General features: G+C 38.2%; 2 protein-coding genes across 3 annotated transcripts in view; both read left to right on the top strand.

Moving 5' to 3' along the window:
• Positions 1–18,675, top strand: part of LOC125314543 (disease resistance protein L6-like) — a 39,162-nt gene extending 20,487 nt beyond the window's left edge. For both annotated transcript variants that reach the window (XM_048277075.1, XM_048277076.1), the window contains exon 2: positions 18,498–18,675. In XM_048277075.1, coding sequence (XP_048133032.1) covers positions 18,498–18,563 — 66 coding nt within the window. In that variant the 3' untranslated portion in view covers positions 18,564–18,675. The remainder of the gene's footprint in view (positions 1–18,497) is intronic.
• LOC115754017 (disease resistance protein RUN1-like) overlaps positions 1–19,329 on the top strand; it is a 309,474-nt gene that overhangs the window by 134,579 nt on the left and 155,566 nt on the right. The window lies entirely within an intron of this gene.

The raw sequence follows: 19,329 nt of genomic DNA, 5'->3' as shown, positions 1-19,329 counted from the left end.
CAAGTTCGTAACCTAATTAAGTGAGGTAATTCTTTATTGCATATTATGCTGCCTAAATATTTGTTTGTAGATATGTTGTTTATCAAATTTTTCTGGGGACATGTTTCTTTACCAGATTTTTAGTTTATTTTTCCTAATGGGTTTCCAGTTTTTCTTCGTATTTTGTTAATCTTACACCAATTGTTTGATGACTTAGTTTAGTTTTGTCGTGATTTGTATGATGGATGCCCGCTTCTTGACCAAGGAGATTGGTTGTGGTTTAGAATTTACGATTTGGGTTTTGTTGTTATAACATTTTGATTAGCTGTTGGATAGGGTCTAATCCAGTGCTTGTGATTTGAGTTGTGTAGACTTTCGTACCTCTGATTCAGCATAACTTATAATTTCCCTCTATTCTGTACTATTCATCTTCATTGGCATTTTTCGGCAACTAGCCTTGCCATCCAATGCTTAGGCCAAACCTTGATCATTAATAGCGTGTGCATCTTTCTTCACCACCCAAGTTGTTTCTCTCGTTAAATTTCTCAACTCCTACTTTTGCTCCAGACATAAGTGTGACAAAAAATTTTCTAGACATTAGTTAGACAAGTAGAAGCTCCAAATCAAAGCCATAAAAATTCCAGCCTTTGCTTTGATACTAATTGTTGTTAAACTAATACAGAAACTAATCGATTTATGTGGTTCAGTTCGAGTCTAAACTATTCACAGGGAGAGTTAGTGGCAAATAACTCACTCCAGACACTCGAGTGCTCCCCAACACTAAATTACATCTTAACCCACCGCCCTTTTCATTTTTCTTCCTCAAGTATGCATAAGCCTCCTCTTTTGTTCGGCCAAAGGAAGTCTCCGTGAAGTCAAACTGGTCAAACTTATTATTTTTGTCGAATAGGAAGCAAAATCAAGTTCCACTGCTCAAGAAATTCAAATGTGACTTGAATTAAAGCGCACACAAGAACTTGAACAGGTTTCGTGTGCAGCTCAAACAGAGGAAGCGCCGACCAGCTTCCCTCTCTCTCTCTCTCTCTCTCTCTCAATTGCTCCGCTCGCGCTCTTTTCTTCTTCCTTGCGTCCTGTTGATGTTGTGAGGAAGTCTCTTATGTTTGAAGGAAAGACTTAGCATCGAAGGGCACAATCTGCTTAGTTTGATGAAGAAATGAATATAACTTAGCCTTAAAAGAAAAAGTCGCGTCTGGGAATTCTTTCGAAGCTTCACAGGGACTGTTGTTTTGCCTGAACAGGGGTGTTCTGAAGGTCGTCTCTTTTGCCATTTAAGCATCGCCGACCGAACCAGGAACGTCCATTCTTGCTTCGCGGGTTTGACGGATTCCATGAGTTCATTTGTGCATTCACATGATTTCTGCAGAAAGCGACTAATATTCAATTTATTGAAATACAGTGCAATAAGTAAACACCGAAATATTTAAAGCATCTAACTAAGTGCTGGAAATGAAAATTTGTAATTTGTTGGATATTTAGTTACAACGCTGATTAAAAAATCGAGACATGACCGGATGAGCAAAAATGAGATTAGGTTGGACATCGGTCTATCGCGATGGATCAAATATAAGAAAGCATTAACTAGACTAAAGGACAAGAAAAGAAATTCTCGCAGCATTCCCTTATTGCTTTTCATTTTTTTCAATTTTTTTTATATATCTTTTTTATTTATTTTTATTTTTTGTCATCAAGTTATGGTATTGAACCGGATTGGGTTTGCAGACCCGGATCAGGTCAGGCCTTGCGAGATTGTTTCTTTCTAATTTTAACTTCCGGGGAAAAACTTCAACTAAAGGCCCAAAGTCCTATTAGTGAAGTTATTTCAACTAATGACTTTAAATGCCTTCATTTTCTCAAATAAGATTCTAAAATGTACGTTAAAAAAAAAGGGGCCTGAAGTGACCATAAAATCTAAAAAAAGGCTTGATTTCAATGGTTTTTTTAATCTTTTTTTAATTTTTTTATTAGACACTTCCTTTTTCGATTTCCTTAAAAATTCATAAAAAGTTTTATAAAAAAAAAAAAAAAACAAAGGCAAGAGGGCTGCCCTTCCTGCTTGTGGCCCCCGCCTCGCAGCTGGTGGTTCGTGACTGGTTTTTTTGGGGGGGGAGGGGAGGGGGAGGATGGTGAAATAATAAGTTAAGATGTATACATGGGCAACACCTGTTCAATTTGATTCCTTCGATGTTACCATCACCTATTGCTTTGTACAAAAGGTGAGATAATGTATTAGCCGTGATAATGAACTGATACGGAGATGGAGGATCACCTGGTCTAATACCACGGGTTGGTTGGAAGAATGGCAAGGGATCTCCCTTGAGTTTTATGCTGAATGTGACGGAAGAAATGCACCTCATTATCAATGCCACCCACTTTTTGCTGAAACCCATTTTAAGCATAGACACCCCCAAGAAGTCCCATTCTATCTAGTCGTAAGCCTTTTACATGTCAATTTTTATATTGCCTGGAACTTCCTCTTTCTTTTTCTGATACTGTGCTGGTGTAGGACTTCCTGAACTATCAAGATATTGTCCTGGATTTGACGACCGCTCACAAAAGCGCTTTGCTCATTCGTGATTAGCCTAGGGAGCCATGGCTTTAATTGGTTCGCCAGTACTTTGGCAACGATTTTGTAACTTACATTGCATAAGATGATTGGTCTGAATTGGCTCATGTTTTTTGGGTTTTGGACTTTGGAACTAGAGCAACGTGGGTTCTGTTGAGCTTTGGGTCGAGCGTGCTTGGATAAAAAAATTCGTTAACCAGCTGAAAAGTGTCAGACTGGATGTCCTTCTAGTGATGCTGGTAGAAGAGGCCACTTAAACCATCCGTTCCCAGGGCTTTTAAAGGGGCTATTTGAAAAAAAAAAAAAAACACGCCTAACCTCCTTCAAAGTTAGAAGGGCCAATAAAGCTTCATTTATGGTCTCATGGACGATTTGGGGACAGTGATCCAACACTGGGTAATAATTTCTAGACCCGTAGATGTATAAAGCTGCTGAAAGAACTCAACTGAGTATTGTTTCAGGGTGTTGACCTCATGGCACCAAAAATGGTTATTGATTTTCAACATGGAGATCTTGTTCCTTTGTCTGCGCTGCACTGTCATGGCGTGAAAATACTTTGTATTTCTGTTGCCCCACTTTAGCCAACTTGCTCGGGAGATCTTGTTCCTTTGTCTGCGCTGCACTGTCATGGCGTGAAAGTACTTTGTATTTCTGTTGCCCCACTTTAGCCAACTTGCTCGGGATCTAATGCTTGAATACATTTCTTCTTGTCTCCAAAGCTTTTTGATTTTTCCAATGATTGCCTAAATGGCCTAGTTGCTAGAAGTTCCGAAACTCCTATTTGTAATTTCAGTGAGCTGTTTCTTTAGGTATCCAATTTGGCTATGTGTGTTGGAGACCTTCCGACAACTCCATCCGGAGAGTGCCTTAGCCAAATTTTCTAGTCTACTCGCTCGGTGTCCCTGGTCAAGAATTCTGGTCTGACCAACCCATCTTGACAATTTCATTATATTCTTCATCTTCCATCCAGTAAGATTCGAACTTAAAAGTCTTTTTTCCGAGCTCCACAGGTGGGTAAAGAGATAAGAGTATGGTACTATGATTGGAGCTGATAGCTGGTGTCGCGACCTAAAAATTCATAAAAATTTATAGGCTAATGGATTATCAGGTTAATTATTTAACTAACATAACTCGGACTCTCCCAAGTCCATACCAAATCGCAACTTAAGGTTCAATTGATTAACATGCAATATATTTGAATTTTGGAGCCGCCACTAATCATTTATGGTAGGTCGATTAGAAACCTAAATAAAATAGCGGGAGAACTATTTTATTCCTACGAACCAGAGATTAAGAGTTCGGGGACTTGATTACGCCAGATTACTCTAACGCCCTTTCGGTACCATTTTATCTCGTGAAAAATCATTTGAGAAGGCAACATTAATTGATTTTAACCTAAGTCACTAACAAAGGTTATCATGCGGGTGCACAATCAATTACTGAACATCCAGAAATTAATATAATCCAGGGAGCATGCGCCACACAAGATGGTTCTTTTATTTTTGGTTTTTTATATGAATGCATGAAAAACTATACTATATGCAATGCAATGTTGCAAATTAAATTAATATGCAAGTGAGACCGTGGTTTAATTAAATTAACTACATGACATGTAAATTAATTAAAACCTAGACATGCAATTCTAATACGCAATATAAGTTAAAATGCAACCTAATATGACATGGCAAGAAATAATGACGTGGCATGGATGACATGGCATGTATGACGCGGCAAGGATGACGTGACATGGATGACGTGGCAAGGATGAATGATTTTTTTTATTTTTTCGGATGAATTAATTTCCTAAAATAGAACTATGCCAAAACAATATTTATCTTGCATATTTTAGAGTTTAAATTAACCTAAATCCTAATATATTAAGATAGATTATTTTAGGCATAAAATTCTATTTAAACATGCAATTTCTATAGTAAAATGCAATCTAATCTAATTATTTACAAAAATCAGATATGCAATATCTAAATGATGCTATTTTTCAGATATGCAATTTTCGAATATGGAATGTCAATGAATGCAAATCTTTTAGAATTTTCGAGATTACATCATACGACGGATATATTCTAAAAGATATGACAATCAAGCAATTCAAATCAAAAGAGGAAAGTGAATATGCCAATCAATGTCAGTCAAGAAAGTGGATATATCAATCAAGTTTTGAAATATTTCGCGAATATTTGAGTCAATCTTTAATTCGTAATCCTACGATTAACGATCGAACTCAAATCCTTGCCTAATCGAGTATTCCATCAATAATCTTAAAGATGGACGTTCTCGATTGTTTGGCAAGTTGCGGATTAGGAAAAGAAATTTTCCTAATCAACCCGTATCTTAAAAAAATATCCACTATGATGCTATGCAATATATGTTCAAATATGCAAACGTAAGATATGCAAATATATTCAAGATAGGCAATAAAAATATTTAAAATAAAAATTTTACCTGTCTTGCGGATACCCTTCTCAATTCGAATTAGATCGAATTGCTTGAGATCGTTTATGGATTGGACCGGCGGAGCTCACATGCACATGGATGATCATGGCGGAAGGACTTTCGATGGGACACTTTGGCAAGTACAACAATGCTTGCAGATTTAATAACTTAAACCAAACTTAAGCCAAAGCCAATAATTGAGTTAGTGGACTCCTTGAATGTGGTCGCAAGTCGAGGACTTCACCGAGGATTAAATAAACAATTAAGTAGATGGCAAATACTTGGGCATGATGAAGGTGTCGTCGTCGCTCCCAATGAACGCAAGTAAACATCGATGCGACAAGGACCGGAACGTCACCGATGGGTTTTACTTGAGGACGACTCGTCCACGACCGGGTGAGATCGAATGAGAACCCGCAACAAAAAGGAATTGGGAAGCTTTCGATTCTGGAATTGATAGAACTTAATAACAATAAGAATCTAATGGAGTCAAAACACATTGTTAGAGAAAAACTTCCCTTTTGACGTCTGAGAATTGAGTCATTCAACACGTGAATACCTCAACTCATGCAAGTGATTGTCTCTCCAAAAGAATACCTCCAGGTGGAATCTTCTCCAAGTCTGGAAATTACCCGAGGCCTGGATCTTTGTGGACGGTTCTTCAAGGTTCTTGACCCTTTTTCTTCTTCTTCTCCTTCTTTTCGTAAAAAGCCAAGAAACCCTTCGTCTCCTTCTTCTAGCCGAGCCTTCCACTCTTCCTCTCTTATTTTCTGAGTATTCTGTCGTGAGAATTGTTTTGACCGTCTATCCAGAATTGTGGCCTCAATGTCGCCTATTGAATTGAGTCGCCCCCTATGGCCGTGTATTACAATGAAGTGGCCTCCTCCCGAATGTGAACCCTACGTGTGTATTTATAATGGTAAGCCAGGGTTTACGTTTTATTTTCATTATTTGCAAAATTGTCCCTCAACTTGTGATAATCACAATCTGATCCAGAGACAAAATATTCATCCATGAAGCCCCCTTTTTTTTTAATTAATAGACATTTTTAATTAAAAGGATTTTCCCAAATGCAACAGTAAATGGGCTGATTTAAGCTCAAAATTATTCCAATAGCCTTGTTAATTTTCGACACACACTCCTTCTTGATTGCCGAAAAATCCAAACTAAGCCTAGTCCAGTCCTCTTCCAAATTGAGCTCAATTGCTTTGCCTACGCCTTGAATGCAATGATATGCATGACTGAGAAAATATAAATATGCAGTGCATGAGAAATTAATTTTTGTGAGAACTATGATAATTCTCATTTTATACTTAAATGAATGATTTACTAAAAATCAAAATTTAGGTGTCAACAGCTGCCCCTCTTTGAGTGGAGGCTCGTAGAGGTTTCGCTCAAAGACAAAATTGAAACCTAAATTTTGCAAATGCAAATGATAAAATATGAGTTTTGGTGGGAGTTTTAATCCCATTTTCTAATGCAAAGGAAGTGATGCATGATATGCAAGACTATAAAAAACATGTGCCAAAACTTCTCTTTTTTCCATATTAGAGAAATCTGCACACAGATCGCATACGAGGATACCTGTATTACCGGATACCTCATAACGCTAATGACTCCCTTAATTTCCAAGTTTCTGATGCGAGGATCTTAAGGTACCGGGCCCATCTGTTACCAGAGATTTTCCCCCTGATGCGAGACGACGCAAGATTTGTGTGTCCTTCGAGATCACAAGAGCTACGTCGTTGTGACTCGAAAGAAGTGAAATCAAGTTCACAAGAGCTACGTCGTTGTGAGTTGATAAAATGTCAAAATCGCCAGTGCATATGTCTTCACGATTTGACAAAAGGGAACCAAAATCATAAGAGCTACGTCATTATGATTTGGTTTGATCAAAATCATGGGTGCTTATGTCGTCATGATTTGATAAAAGAGCCGAGAATCATAAGAGCTATGTCATTATGAGTCGACTAAAGGTCAAGATCACCAGTGCATATGTCTACGTGATTCGAGACCGAAACCATAAGAGCTACGTCGTTATGATTTGATAAGATGTCAAGATCGCCGGTGCATATGTCTACACGATCCGAGACCAGAATCATAAGAGCTACGTCGTTATGATTTGATAAGATGTCAAGATCGTCGGTGCATATGTCTACACGACTTGACAAGAGAGGCATATTGCCCGATTTGAACAATATTTGAGAGGAGTACCACCGAATGGAATCGATAGGTACGAAAGAGGCATATTGCCTGAATTAAATCATAACAACTACCATCGGAAGAGTTGTTAATTTGAAAAGAGGTTCAGAAAACTTACCTGGGTTCTCCAAACGAATGATCGGGGAATGAGTCAAGTTGACTTTATCATACTCGAATGATCATGGGTACTAATGCCCATCTATTATCCGAGGTTTCCGTTAGATGCGAAACATCGCTTGATAAGTGTATTGTTGAAGACATGCTTTCCGAGATCACAAGAGCGAATTGAGATTATGAATCGAGAAAAAATATTCAGATCACAAGAGCAAATCGAGATTATGAACTGAATAAATATTAAAGCCACAAGAGCAAATTGAGATTATGACTTTCGAAAAAAAATTCAGATCACAAGAGCAAATCGAGATTATGAACTGAATAAATATTAAAGCCACAAGAGCAAATCGAGATTATGACTTTAATAAAAATTTATTGAAGCCACGAGAGCAAATCCATCCTGGTTCGATAAATTATCTCATGAGGTTAACCATGAGTTGAATAAATATCCAAACCACAAGAGCAAATCAAGATTATGGACTGGAAAAATATTCGGATCACAAGAGCAAATCGAGATTATGATCTGAAAAATATTAAAGTCACAAGAGCAAATCGAGATTATGACTTTAATAAGGGAGATCAAGAACATGAGAGCATACGTCGTCATGATTTGATAAATGGGTCAGAACCACAAGAGCGTACGTCGTTATGGTTTGACAAAAGATCGGGACCGCAAGAGCATACGTCGTTGCGATTTGATAAAGGATGTGTCACTCGAAATGAATCAAGACAACCACTAAAGAGGCGTGCGTCTGAGATGAGTCGCGACAATACACAAAAGGTGGTGCACCCGAGATGAGTCGAGTCAATACACAAAAAGAAATGCGATGACTCAAGTCAATAGAGCCATCGGTGTGTTTGAAAAGTCGAAAAACATACCCGAATCTTCTGAGCGATGATTGAGGAATAGACAGGTGATGTATCATACCTGATTAAAATGATCATGTGCACAAAACCAATGCAAATGCAACATCATATGCCAAAAAAAACTTGTTTACTCGCTTGCATTACAAAACTTCACCGGGGAATTTTATCAATAATGAAACCTGTCTGGTCCTTTTAACAAATCATAATCGCATTAAATGATGAACCTATTGTCGGAAAGGACTTTTACTCACTCCCATGGAAGGGTTCGGGTTGAAGAGATACTTACCCGAGGGTTTGAAAGATTACCCGGCGGGCCTTTGCCAGCAGAACTTGCTCATTCAATAATCCTTGGATGAATTTCGAGACCTTGGGAGGGAACTCGAACATCGGCAATGCATTACCTATCATAGAATGTCATAGGTAACATATGCAAACATATTCAACAATGAGTTCATGCAAAACTATTCTATCGAGCTTGCAATGATTAGAAATGACATGTGTATAATGCAATGACTCATATTATGGTTCATGCATAACCATTATATCAAGTTCGCATTACCGATTCTGTCCAAGGAGGTTCTCACATTATGAATACCTCAAATGTGAGCTGAATGGGGGGACTTCAGTCCGAAAGGGCTTTCTCTCACTCTCGAGAAAAGCTTTTCATCCCGACTGCGGGATTCAAGAAAAATCACTCAACCTTACCATCATCGCATTCGACAAGGATCCAAGTAATCTCGCAATTGATACGACCAAGCCGATCTGGAGGTCTTGATGTAATGAGGGCTAGGTCAAAGGTTTACAAAGGGGACTCTAGTTGAGTCAAGGTTGCTGAAATGAATTTCTTAGTTATCCGCTCCGGGTTTACAAGTCAAGAACCCTGCAAAAATGAGAGAGAAATAATCTTGCTCGAACTTCTTCGAGCAATGCTTAAAATCATTTAACTATACATTAACTCAAGCGCCCTAATCAAAAGAGACTTTGGAGGGTTGTAACGTAGGTTAGGATTGGGGACTGAAGAACGAAAAGGCTCATTTTGGCTCAGAAGATGTATGAGAAAGGCTTGATGTTGGTGATCATTGCTGACTTGTCACCGATCTTGACCTTTAGGAACAGTCTTCAAAGGAAACCATTGCTGTTGAGAGATGGTAGTTTTCTACTGAGAATTGTACTTTGCAAACCAACATCTCTGGGGAGTTCTTTTTCAAATCAAACTCCATTGGGGATTTACAAGAAACAACATGCAAACATATCGAAATTTACAAACTACATACAAAAATGTACACTTGAAAATTCAAAAGTATTATACAAATGAACAAGAATTTGAATGGACATTGGCCTTGCTTTTGGTAGGCACTTTTCTTTTTTTTAATGCCCGGGATTTCCTTATGGGATCAGCCTTTGCTTTTCTTACTCCCGACTCCCATTTTTCTCTTTTTCTTTTTTTTTAAGAGAGAGCTTGTTCTTTTTCGAAGAGATTTCCCCTCTTTTTTTTGAATTTTTCTGCTTTTTTTTTTTAGCGGACCCTTTTCTTTCAGGCTGAATTTGCTTCCTTCTTTTTTTTTTTTTTAAATCCCATGATTTGGACAATCCCATGATTTGAAATTACAACAATATAAGTATTTACAAACAAAAATTATGCCGACCATCACAAGAAAAATCTAGCATGAGTTCATTTGAGAATTGTCCGTCGACTTGACCTTCTCAACTCTGCTTCTTTGGGAAAATGCCATCTTCGCCATTGGAATGAGTAAATGATCACCAACAAGGGTTTTGGAAATGAATTTACAGGCTCAAGTGGGCTATGCAAATGGTATAGTGTATAGGATAGAGAAATGAATGCTCTTCGTCATCCTAAGGCACTTGAATTAAAGTTCGAGTAAAATGCAAAGAAACACCCGAAGATTAATGTTAGTCCGAGCAAGAAAATTTCTAACCATTTACCTCGTATTGCTGCTGGAATTAACTCGCTGGGACCCCGATGTGGGGTGATTCTTGACAGGGGTAAAGAAATGAGACCGCCGTTCAAAGGGGTTAATCAAGGGTTAACCTGTAGTGTTTGGAATAGAGAACTGAATGCCTCTGTCATTTCAGCTATCGTACCTTTTGCGAGAAAACCCTTTGCCTTGTGAATGCGGAACCTAGCTACAGCTCAACTCACTGGGGATTATAACGTGGGACATGTGTAGAAATGTCTTGCCTTTCATCAACCTGTCATACCCCATTCTGTACATTCGATGCATCATATATAGCTTACACTCCCTATTCAGAGTTGGTAAATTAAACATGAAGAACAATTATGTACAAATTATGAAAAGAGTGAGCATTTTTGGGCATGCAAAATCATATTTCATGAAAATCTCATGCACTTTGTTAAAGAACAAACTATGCAAGTATGAAAGTAAATTCTTGTGGATGGGGGATTTGAGTTGCCCCGGAACATGTCAATGGGTCAAATCAAGGAGTTTACTCCTTGGGTCGAGGACCAGCTCATTTCCATCTATGCCCCAAAACATACATGAACGAGTTGAGTGAAGACTTCAGATGCTCCGGTTGCTCCCTTTCAATGGTGATCGCCGTCATGGTCGGTCGCATGTTCCTGAAACTGCATAAGAAGAAAATGCGTGAATGGGATATTAAAAAGTGAATGGAATGAGAGATGCCCCAATTGTTGATTTGCTTTTGTGGTAGCAATTAAAGGCGCGCTTCTTGACTTGGCACCTACAAGGAGAAAAATAGAGGGTCATTTAAAAAAAATGATCAAGCCCGACAAGAAATACTCTCTTTTGAGATCGGGCCGCCATGGCTTTGCCCCACTTTCCGTCAACCGACTTGGCGTGTTGAAGGATCGGTCGAGGGCGAATCATGGATCAGCCTTGACTAGCCGATGGGCTGGAATATGTGTCAGCCAATGTATTTCTTACGGTTGGGCTTGTCTCGATCTTTCTATCAAGCTGAATTGCGGCCATGTTGGATGTTTTCTTTTATGGGACCGACCCTCGATGGCCGTCGATGCCCCTTGTTTCATGCTTAGTAGAACCGTGGTCCCGAATCATCTTCTACCGGCCATGCCATTCTCAAAAGTATTAGACCAGCTTGATATCTTCGTTTGCTAATATGATGTGATCGAAGAGTCGATCGAGGCACCGGTCGGGAATTGCCCCAAAGATCACCATTGGGCCGATCAAAGGCTGACCAAAAACAACATCGATTGATGCGGGGATTATCGACGGCTGGTTGTTATCACTTGATCGTCAGAGATTATTGAACATTTAATCAATCGGTAGCTCTAACACATTGTGGGAAAAGATTGATGGCGAAGCATGTATCCACATCAATGGGCGATGGTCCGGGATTGACCGAAGACTTCTAGCCTGCTCGACATTCATGTGCACGGCCATCCATGCATTGATTGGGCCGATGCGTAGTTGCAATTAATAATCTGCCCCTTGCCCCCGAATCAATTATAGGAAATTGCATAAAAAGGTTTATTTTGAACCATGTACAGACGAGTGATCTTCGATGGTCCATGGTTACCTACAAAAGATATGGAACGAATGAGTATGTGTCTTGAAGGAAGATCGGTCCATGATTCACTTAATTTGTCCGGCTTTGTTTTCCCATTTTTATGCAGAAATCATGATACTTTCCTTATGAAATACAATGTGATTTTTTTTGGAAAAATTTTCTTGTACATTAATAACCTTGAAAAAAATGTGATAAAATCCTTTGACATTTGAAAAATTTCCTCGAAGGATTTTTCTTCTTTTACCACAATGAATTCCTAGGATCAAAATTATCCAGAAAAATCTTGTACTCATTGAGGCATTAAGGAAATCCACGATAAAATCTCTTGTCGTTCCAAAAAAAAAAAAAAAAAAATCCTAAAGGAAATGTTTCTATCAATTTGATTTTTTTTTTTTTGAAAAAGGACCATGATGTAAAGTTCAAAAATATGACTAACACCTAACATGGACCGACCAAAAATATAGTAAATATGAGATAAAGTTAGAGACCTTACTTTACCTGTGGAAAATAAAATGCCAATCACATGCACATGGATCGTGAGGTTAATCCTATTCTAACTATCCTAAAGGCTGACAAATTGAAGTGAAAGACTTACAACAAGGCGACAATCTCGCACACATAATCAAGATTAATCATGATCCCACGATGTAACCAAGATTAGTCGAGTCATTTCAACTTCGGCTTCTCGAGTTAAAAATTATAACCCCGCTTCAGTAATCTTACCAAGCGGAGTTCTAACTTTTGAAACTCATTTTTGAAAAGAGAGTCGGGATCGAATTCGGACTAACTTTCAACCGTGATCTCACGGAGAACGTTAGGATCCAATCTCGATACCATCCTAAAACTAGTGGCCCAGGTTTGACCACGGGTAGTGTGTGGTGTAGTGCTAAAGCAATTAATCATGCACAACAATTAAATCCAATCACTGCTTCAAAAAGTGCATAATTAAACAAAGAATTTCCCAACACCAAAACCTGCAAAACAAGAGGTTAGCCAAACACTCCACCCCTTATAACTCCCATCTGCAAAACCATTTAACACATGGTTAGGGACTTACCCGGAGTCCAATTGCCAAACAAAAATACGATTTTTCATGAGATTATCGGCCTAAGTCCACTAAGGTTCCTTTAAATTTTTTCGAAATTAAAGTGATTAATTAATCAATTTTTTCGAGAAAATCAAGTTGTTCGATTCCCCAGTGGAGTCGCCAAGCTGTCGCGACCTAAAAATTCATAAAAATTTATAGGCTAATGGATTATCGGGTTAATTATTTAACTAACATAACTCGGACTCTCCCAAGTCCATACCAAATCGCAACTTAAGGTTCAATTGATTAACATGCAATATATTTGAATTTTGGAGCCGCCACTAATCATTTATGGTAGGTCGATTAGAAACCTAAATAAAATAGCGGGAGAACTATTTTATTCCTACGAACCGTAGATTAAGAGTTCGGGGACTTGATTACGCCTGATTACTCTAACGCCCTTTCGGTACCATTTTATCTCGTGAAAAATCATTTGAGAAGGCAACATTAATTGATTTTAACCTAAGTCACTAACAAAGGTTATCATGCGGGTGCACAATCAATTACTGAACATCCAGAAATTAATATAATCCAGGGAGCATGCGCCACACAAGATGGTTCTTTTATTTTTGGTTTTTTATATGAATGCATGAAAAACTATACTATATGCAATGCAATGTTGCAAATTAAATTAATATGCAAGTGAGACCGTGGTTTAATTAAATTAACTACATGACATGTAAATTAATTAAAACCTAGACATGCAATTCTAATACGCAATATAAGTTAAAATGCAACCTAATATGACATGGCAAGAAATAATGACGTGGCATGGATGACATGGCATGTATGACGCGGCAAGGATGACGTGACATGGATGACGTGGCAAGGATGAATGATTTTTTTTATTTTTTCGGATGAATTAATTTCCTAAAATAGAACTATGCCAAAACAATATTTATCTTGCATATTTTAGAGTTTAAATTAACCTAAATCCTAATATATTAAGATAGATTATTTTAGGCATAAAATTCTATTTAAACATGCAATTTCTATAGTAAAATGCAATCTAATCTAATTATTTACAAAAATCAGATATGCAATATCTAAATGATGCTATTTTTCAGATATGCAATTTTCGAATATGGAATGTCAATGAATGCAAATCTTTTAGAATTTTCGAGATTACATCATACGACGGATATATTCTAAAAGATATGACAATCAAGCAATTCAAATCAAAAGAGGAAAGTGAATATGCCAATCAATGTCGACTCAAGAAAGTGGATATATCAATCAAGTTTTGAAATATTTCGCGAATATTTGAGTCAATCTTTAATTCGTAATCCTACGATTAACGATCGAACTCAAATCCTTGCCTAATCGAGTATTCCATCAATAATCTTAAAGATGGACGTTCTCGATTGTTTGGCAAGTTGCGGATTAGGAAAAGAAATTTTCCTAATCAACCCGTATCTTAAAAAAATATCCACTATGATGCTATGCAATATATGTTCAAATATGCAAACGTAAGATATGCAAATATATTCAAGATAGGCAATAAAAATATTTAAAATAAAAATTTTACCTGTCTTGCGGATACCCTTCTCAATTCGAATTAGATCGAATTGCTTGAGATCGTTTATGGATTGGACCGGCGGAGCTCACATGCACATGGATGATCATGGCGGAAGGACTTTCGATGGGACACTTTGGCAAGTACAACAATGCTTGCAGATTTAATAACTTAAACCAAACTTAAGCCAAAGCCAATAATTGAGTTAGTGGACTCCTTGAATGTGGTCGCAAGTCGGAGGACTTCACCGAGGATTAAATAAACAATTAAGTAGATGGCAAATACTTGGGCATGATGAAGGTGTCGTCGTCGCTCCCAATGAACGCAAGTAAACATCGATGCGACAAGGACCGGAACGTCACCGATGGGTTTTACTTGAGGACGACTCGTCCACGACCGGGTGAGATCGAATGAGAACCTGCAACAAAAAGGAATTGGGAAGCTTTCCGATTCTGGAATTGATAGAACTTAATAACAATAAGAATCTAATGGAGTCAAAACACATTGTTAGAGAAAAACTTCCCTTTTGACGTCTGAGAATTGAGTCATTCAACACGTGAATACCTCAACTCATGCAAGTGATTGTCTCTCCAAAAGAATACCTCCAGGTGGAATCTTCTCCAAGTCTGGAAATTACCCGGAGGCCTGGATCTTTGTGGACGGTTCTTCAAGGTTCTTGACCCTTTTTCTTCTTCTTCTCCTTCTTTTCGTAAAAAGCCAAGAAACCCTTCGTCTCCTTCTTCTAGCCGAGCCTTCCACTCTTCCTCTCTTATTTTCTGAGTATTCTGTCGTGAGAATTGTTTTGACCGTCTATCCAGAATTGTGGCCTCAATGTCGCCTATTGAATTGAGTCGCCCCCTATGGCCGTGTATTACAATGAAGTGGCCTCCTCCCGAATGTGAACCCTACGTGTGTATTTATAATGGTAAGCCAGGGTTTACGTTTTATTTTCATTATTTGCAAAATTGTCCCTCAACTTGTGATAATCACAATCTGATCCAGAGACAAAATATTCATCCATGAAGCCCCCTTTTTTTTAATTAATAGACATTTTTAATTAAAAGGATTTTCCCAAATGCAACAGTAAATGGGCTGATTTAAGCTCAAAATTATTCCAATAGCCTTGTTAATTTTCGACACACACTCCTTCTTGATTGCCGAAAAATCCAAACTAAGCCTAGTCCAGTCCTCTGTCAAATTGAGCTCAATTGCTTTGCCTACGGCCTGAATGCAATGATATGCATGACTGAGAAAATATAAATATGCAGTGCATGAGAAATTAATTTTTGTGAGAACTATGATAATTCTCATTTTATACTTAAATGAATGATTTACTAAAAATCAAAATTTAGGTGTCAACAGCTGGTAGGGCAAAGGCTTCGGCATTTGGGGACATAACCCTCCATTCAATATTACTGAGGACTGCCCAATCTCTCTCTCTCTCTCTGTTTTTTTTTTTTTTTGACAATATATTTTCCCCTTCTCTATTGTTTGACCACACAAAGGCACATCCTTACTTTCATTGTCCATTAGCGCACAATTGTTCAAAAGATCTTGAAAGGCGACTAACCTGTAGTGATCACCTTCTCTCCTACTACCTTCTCCCATTGATATAAAATTTCGTTGAAATATCCCATGCAAACCCATGGGAGATGGTTGACGGAATGTATGACCTCAGTTGCTGCTATGAGCTAAGTCTTTCCTGGAAGTTAGTAGAAGCATGTAAAAGGATTATTCTCATTGTCCTTCCGCTGCTCGGCTCTTTGCACGTAACATCAACGTACTCTGGAAAACTCGTTTCTACGATCAAAGAGATCTCGTCCATCCACATGATCCCAAAACTACCCGCAACATCCACTGGGTTCATTGCATGTAAATTCTGAAATTTCGATCGCCTTTTAATGTGTTGTACAATTGCCTTTTTGTTTTTTTGTCTCCACGGGCCTTCCTGCTCCACTTTTTTGTTATATTTGAAAATGCATGTAGTAGGCATAACATTTCGTCATTTTCCCTGGTTCCTTTTGCTTCCTCCTCTCTCTCCCTCTCTCCCTCTCCCTCCCTCACACACACTCTCTCTCTCTCTCTCTCTCTCTCTCTCTCTCTCTCTCTCTCTCTCTCTCTCTCTCTCTCTCTCTCTCTCTTGCATATATGAATTCACTTAGAATGCATATTCTATATAAGTTCATGGACTATTGTAGTGTCCACCGCTAGAATAGTATAAAAAGCTAATTCATCATTTGGTGGTTGATAAGTGTATTTTAGTTTTGTAGTCGAATTTTTCCACATATCAATCATTCAATAGCGAGTTCATAAATTTTGTATTACACTAACTGTGAGTTTAATAAAGATCTTTTATATAAAAATGAAAAATGATCCTGTCAATATTTCTCCGACCAAAGATTAAAATCACGCCCTGGGTGCAAAAGTAGAAGCTCAACTGCTCTTGGTTTGAATAGATTCCTCTTAAACAAACAACACTTTTCTGTTAACATTCGGGATAAATACACTAGAAGTTCTAAAATTTGTAGCTAAAGTATAATCGAGTACTAAAACTTTCAAATAGTGCAATAAAGCCTTGAGAACTGTGAAATTGGTGAAATCAATTTCATCTGTCAAATGCATCGATTTGGTTAAGGGAAAATGCTGACGTAATTTTCTTTTCTTAAGAGGCTTTGCCCTAGTGTAGCGTCCATCAAGTGACACATCAGAAGAAAATTGGAATCTAAATAAAAATTCTTCATCTTCTTCCAATTAGTCATCGTTTCTTTCACATCATCTTCTGCTTCTTCAGGTTAATGAATGCCCCAGAATATCCCAACACTGAAATCCCACGATTCTTGGTTAAAGAATCAGACATGCTATTTAGTAATCCTATTGCTAGTTATCACACGCATTGCTCTTCACATTCTTCCAGCCAAGAAAGTTGAACAAAGAAATACAAGGAACAAAATTTCTGGATTTTCAACTGTAAGTTTGAATGACCCACTAGCCTTTTGGCCACGAGCTTCGAGCTCTAGCGGCAAATTGCCATGGCCATTGAGGTCGAAGCTTACTTTCATGTCCATTTGAGCTCGAAGCTTTGGGCCATGGCCATCTGAGCCCGAAGCTTGCGGCTGTGACCACGATCTCCGTCCCACTGATGAGCTCGGGCCCCAGATGTAGGCAAGCTTTGTTGTGCCACTTGAGCACGATGCCATCTAGGTCGTGCGTCGCTTGCGGCTTCAAGTTCAACCTCATTAGGATTGCACGATTACTGTCTTTTCTTTTGCGTAGTGTGTTGGATTTTAAAATTCATTTTGAAACCTTCAACCTGCTTTTCCTTTTTTCTTATTTCTTTGAGTTTATTTCCTTTCTATTTCTTTTAATTTTTTCATGGCAACCAAATCAGGGTCTCTCTTAAAGGAAGAGAATCATTAGTTTTTTCCGTTAGAAAAATTAAATGGAGCTAACGAAAGGACTTGATAACACAAATTTGACAAGTTTTAAGATTTGATTTCTGCTGAATGTTCCTGGACTCAATTGTATTTTAACAAGAATTTTAGGCATTTGGTATACTTATTCCATAAAATTGAACTTATAAAGATATAAACATAAAGACAAAAAAATATGAAGCTAATTTAGTCTATGTATATCCTTTTTCACTTTTTCCCTTTCTCATGGCTCACCCAATTTTTACTTTTTCTGGTGTTTGTGGAGCACTTGCAAGTGACGTAGTGGTATTCGTTGGAAAGGTTGACTGATCCAATCCAACCTGTACCAAATAAGATGAGCAGTGTATGCATTTAGTGCAACAACGTTGCGGGCTCACCCACACATTGGTCTAAGAACGTGCGTTGCTTCTTTATTTGTTAGTAGGATGGTAACTCACTGATGGGTCGTCTAACCCACTTGACAGCAATCATTGCAGCTACAGATCAATTATGTCGTGCGAGTGACGATACACTCTGTAATTTACACGTTTTTATCTAAAGCAATCGTCGATCCTCTCCTGCCCGATGATTGTATCGTTATACACTTGGTCATGTGACTGTCTTTGCCCTACAGTTAACGCATGCTTGTGAAGCAAAGGACTATAACGTCTGGACTTTATGGCAGGCTGATTAGATCATTTATGCATTTTCTTGTCCTCTAATATAGGTAGAAGACTAATTCGTCTTTTCCTGTTCTAGGAGTATGAAATGGAGGAGAACGGCAGCATTCATTGTTTCATATGCATATTAGAATGTATCTGCTAGCGGTTACGGTTTTTACAAGGGAGAAGTCTTGGTAGGCAGACAGGACAAGTACATTTGCATTGCAGGATAATGCAACATGGAGTTAGGAAAAACTGAATGGATCTCTATACATTGTGGTTAAGGGTAGAAAAGCTAAATCGATGGCTCCTACAGAATACTTGCGCACTTCTTGATATACTCAACTGCGTTGTGGTTGAGAGGCAAGTTTCCTGGAAACAGGAATGCAGTTTTCATGTGGATCTACTCTGCTTTGAGAATTTGCTAACTGTCCATAAGTTAAGGTAAGCCATTCCCTTAGTGAATTTCAGATTGCTTGCCACATGGAAGCATTGTCAAGATTTTCCACGACTTCGATAATAGTTTCCAAAGTGATGTGAATCGATGCGGAATTGATCGTAAGGTGCGAATTGCAAACCTTGACCCCCAATCGAACCTGTAATTGGTAACCTCGGTATAAACGTGACCTGTTGACGAATCCGTGTCAACCAATCAACATTATAGACGCCACCTTGATAAGTCAAATCGACCGCCATAAAGAAGCCTTGATAATGTCAAGTCCTCAAGAGAACTCAAAGAAAAGGAAATTCTCTCGTTGTATTAAAATAAAAAATCAAGTCTCTCCCATCTCGAAACCTTAAGCACCTTTATAAATGGTGCGAAATTACCAAGTACTAGTGGCCATAGTATCAGTTACGAGGAGTACAAAGCGATGATTCGTGAGAGCATGAGGAAGACATTTAAGGAGGTGCACCTTCCTTCAACCCCT

Source organism: Rhodamnia argentea, chromosome 4 (genome assembly GCF_020921035.1).
Source record: "Rhodamnia argentea isolate NSW1041297 chromosome 4, ASM2092103v1, whole genome shotgun sequence".
Taxonomy (NCBI): Eukaryota; Viridiplantae; Streptophyta; class Magnoliopsida; order Myrtales; family Myrtaceae; genus Rhodamnia; species Rhodamnia argentea.
The sequence above is the reverse complement of the archived record's forward strand: the minus strand, read 5'-3'. Positions and strand labels throughout refer to the sequence as shown.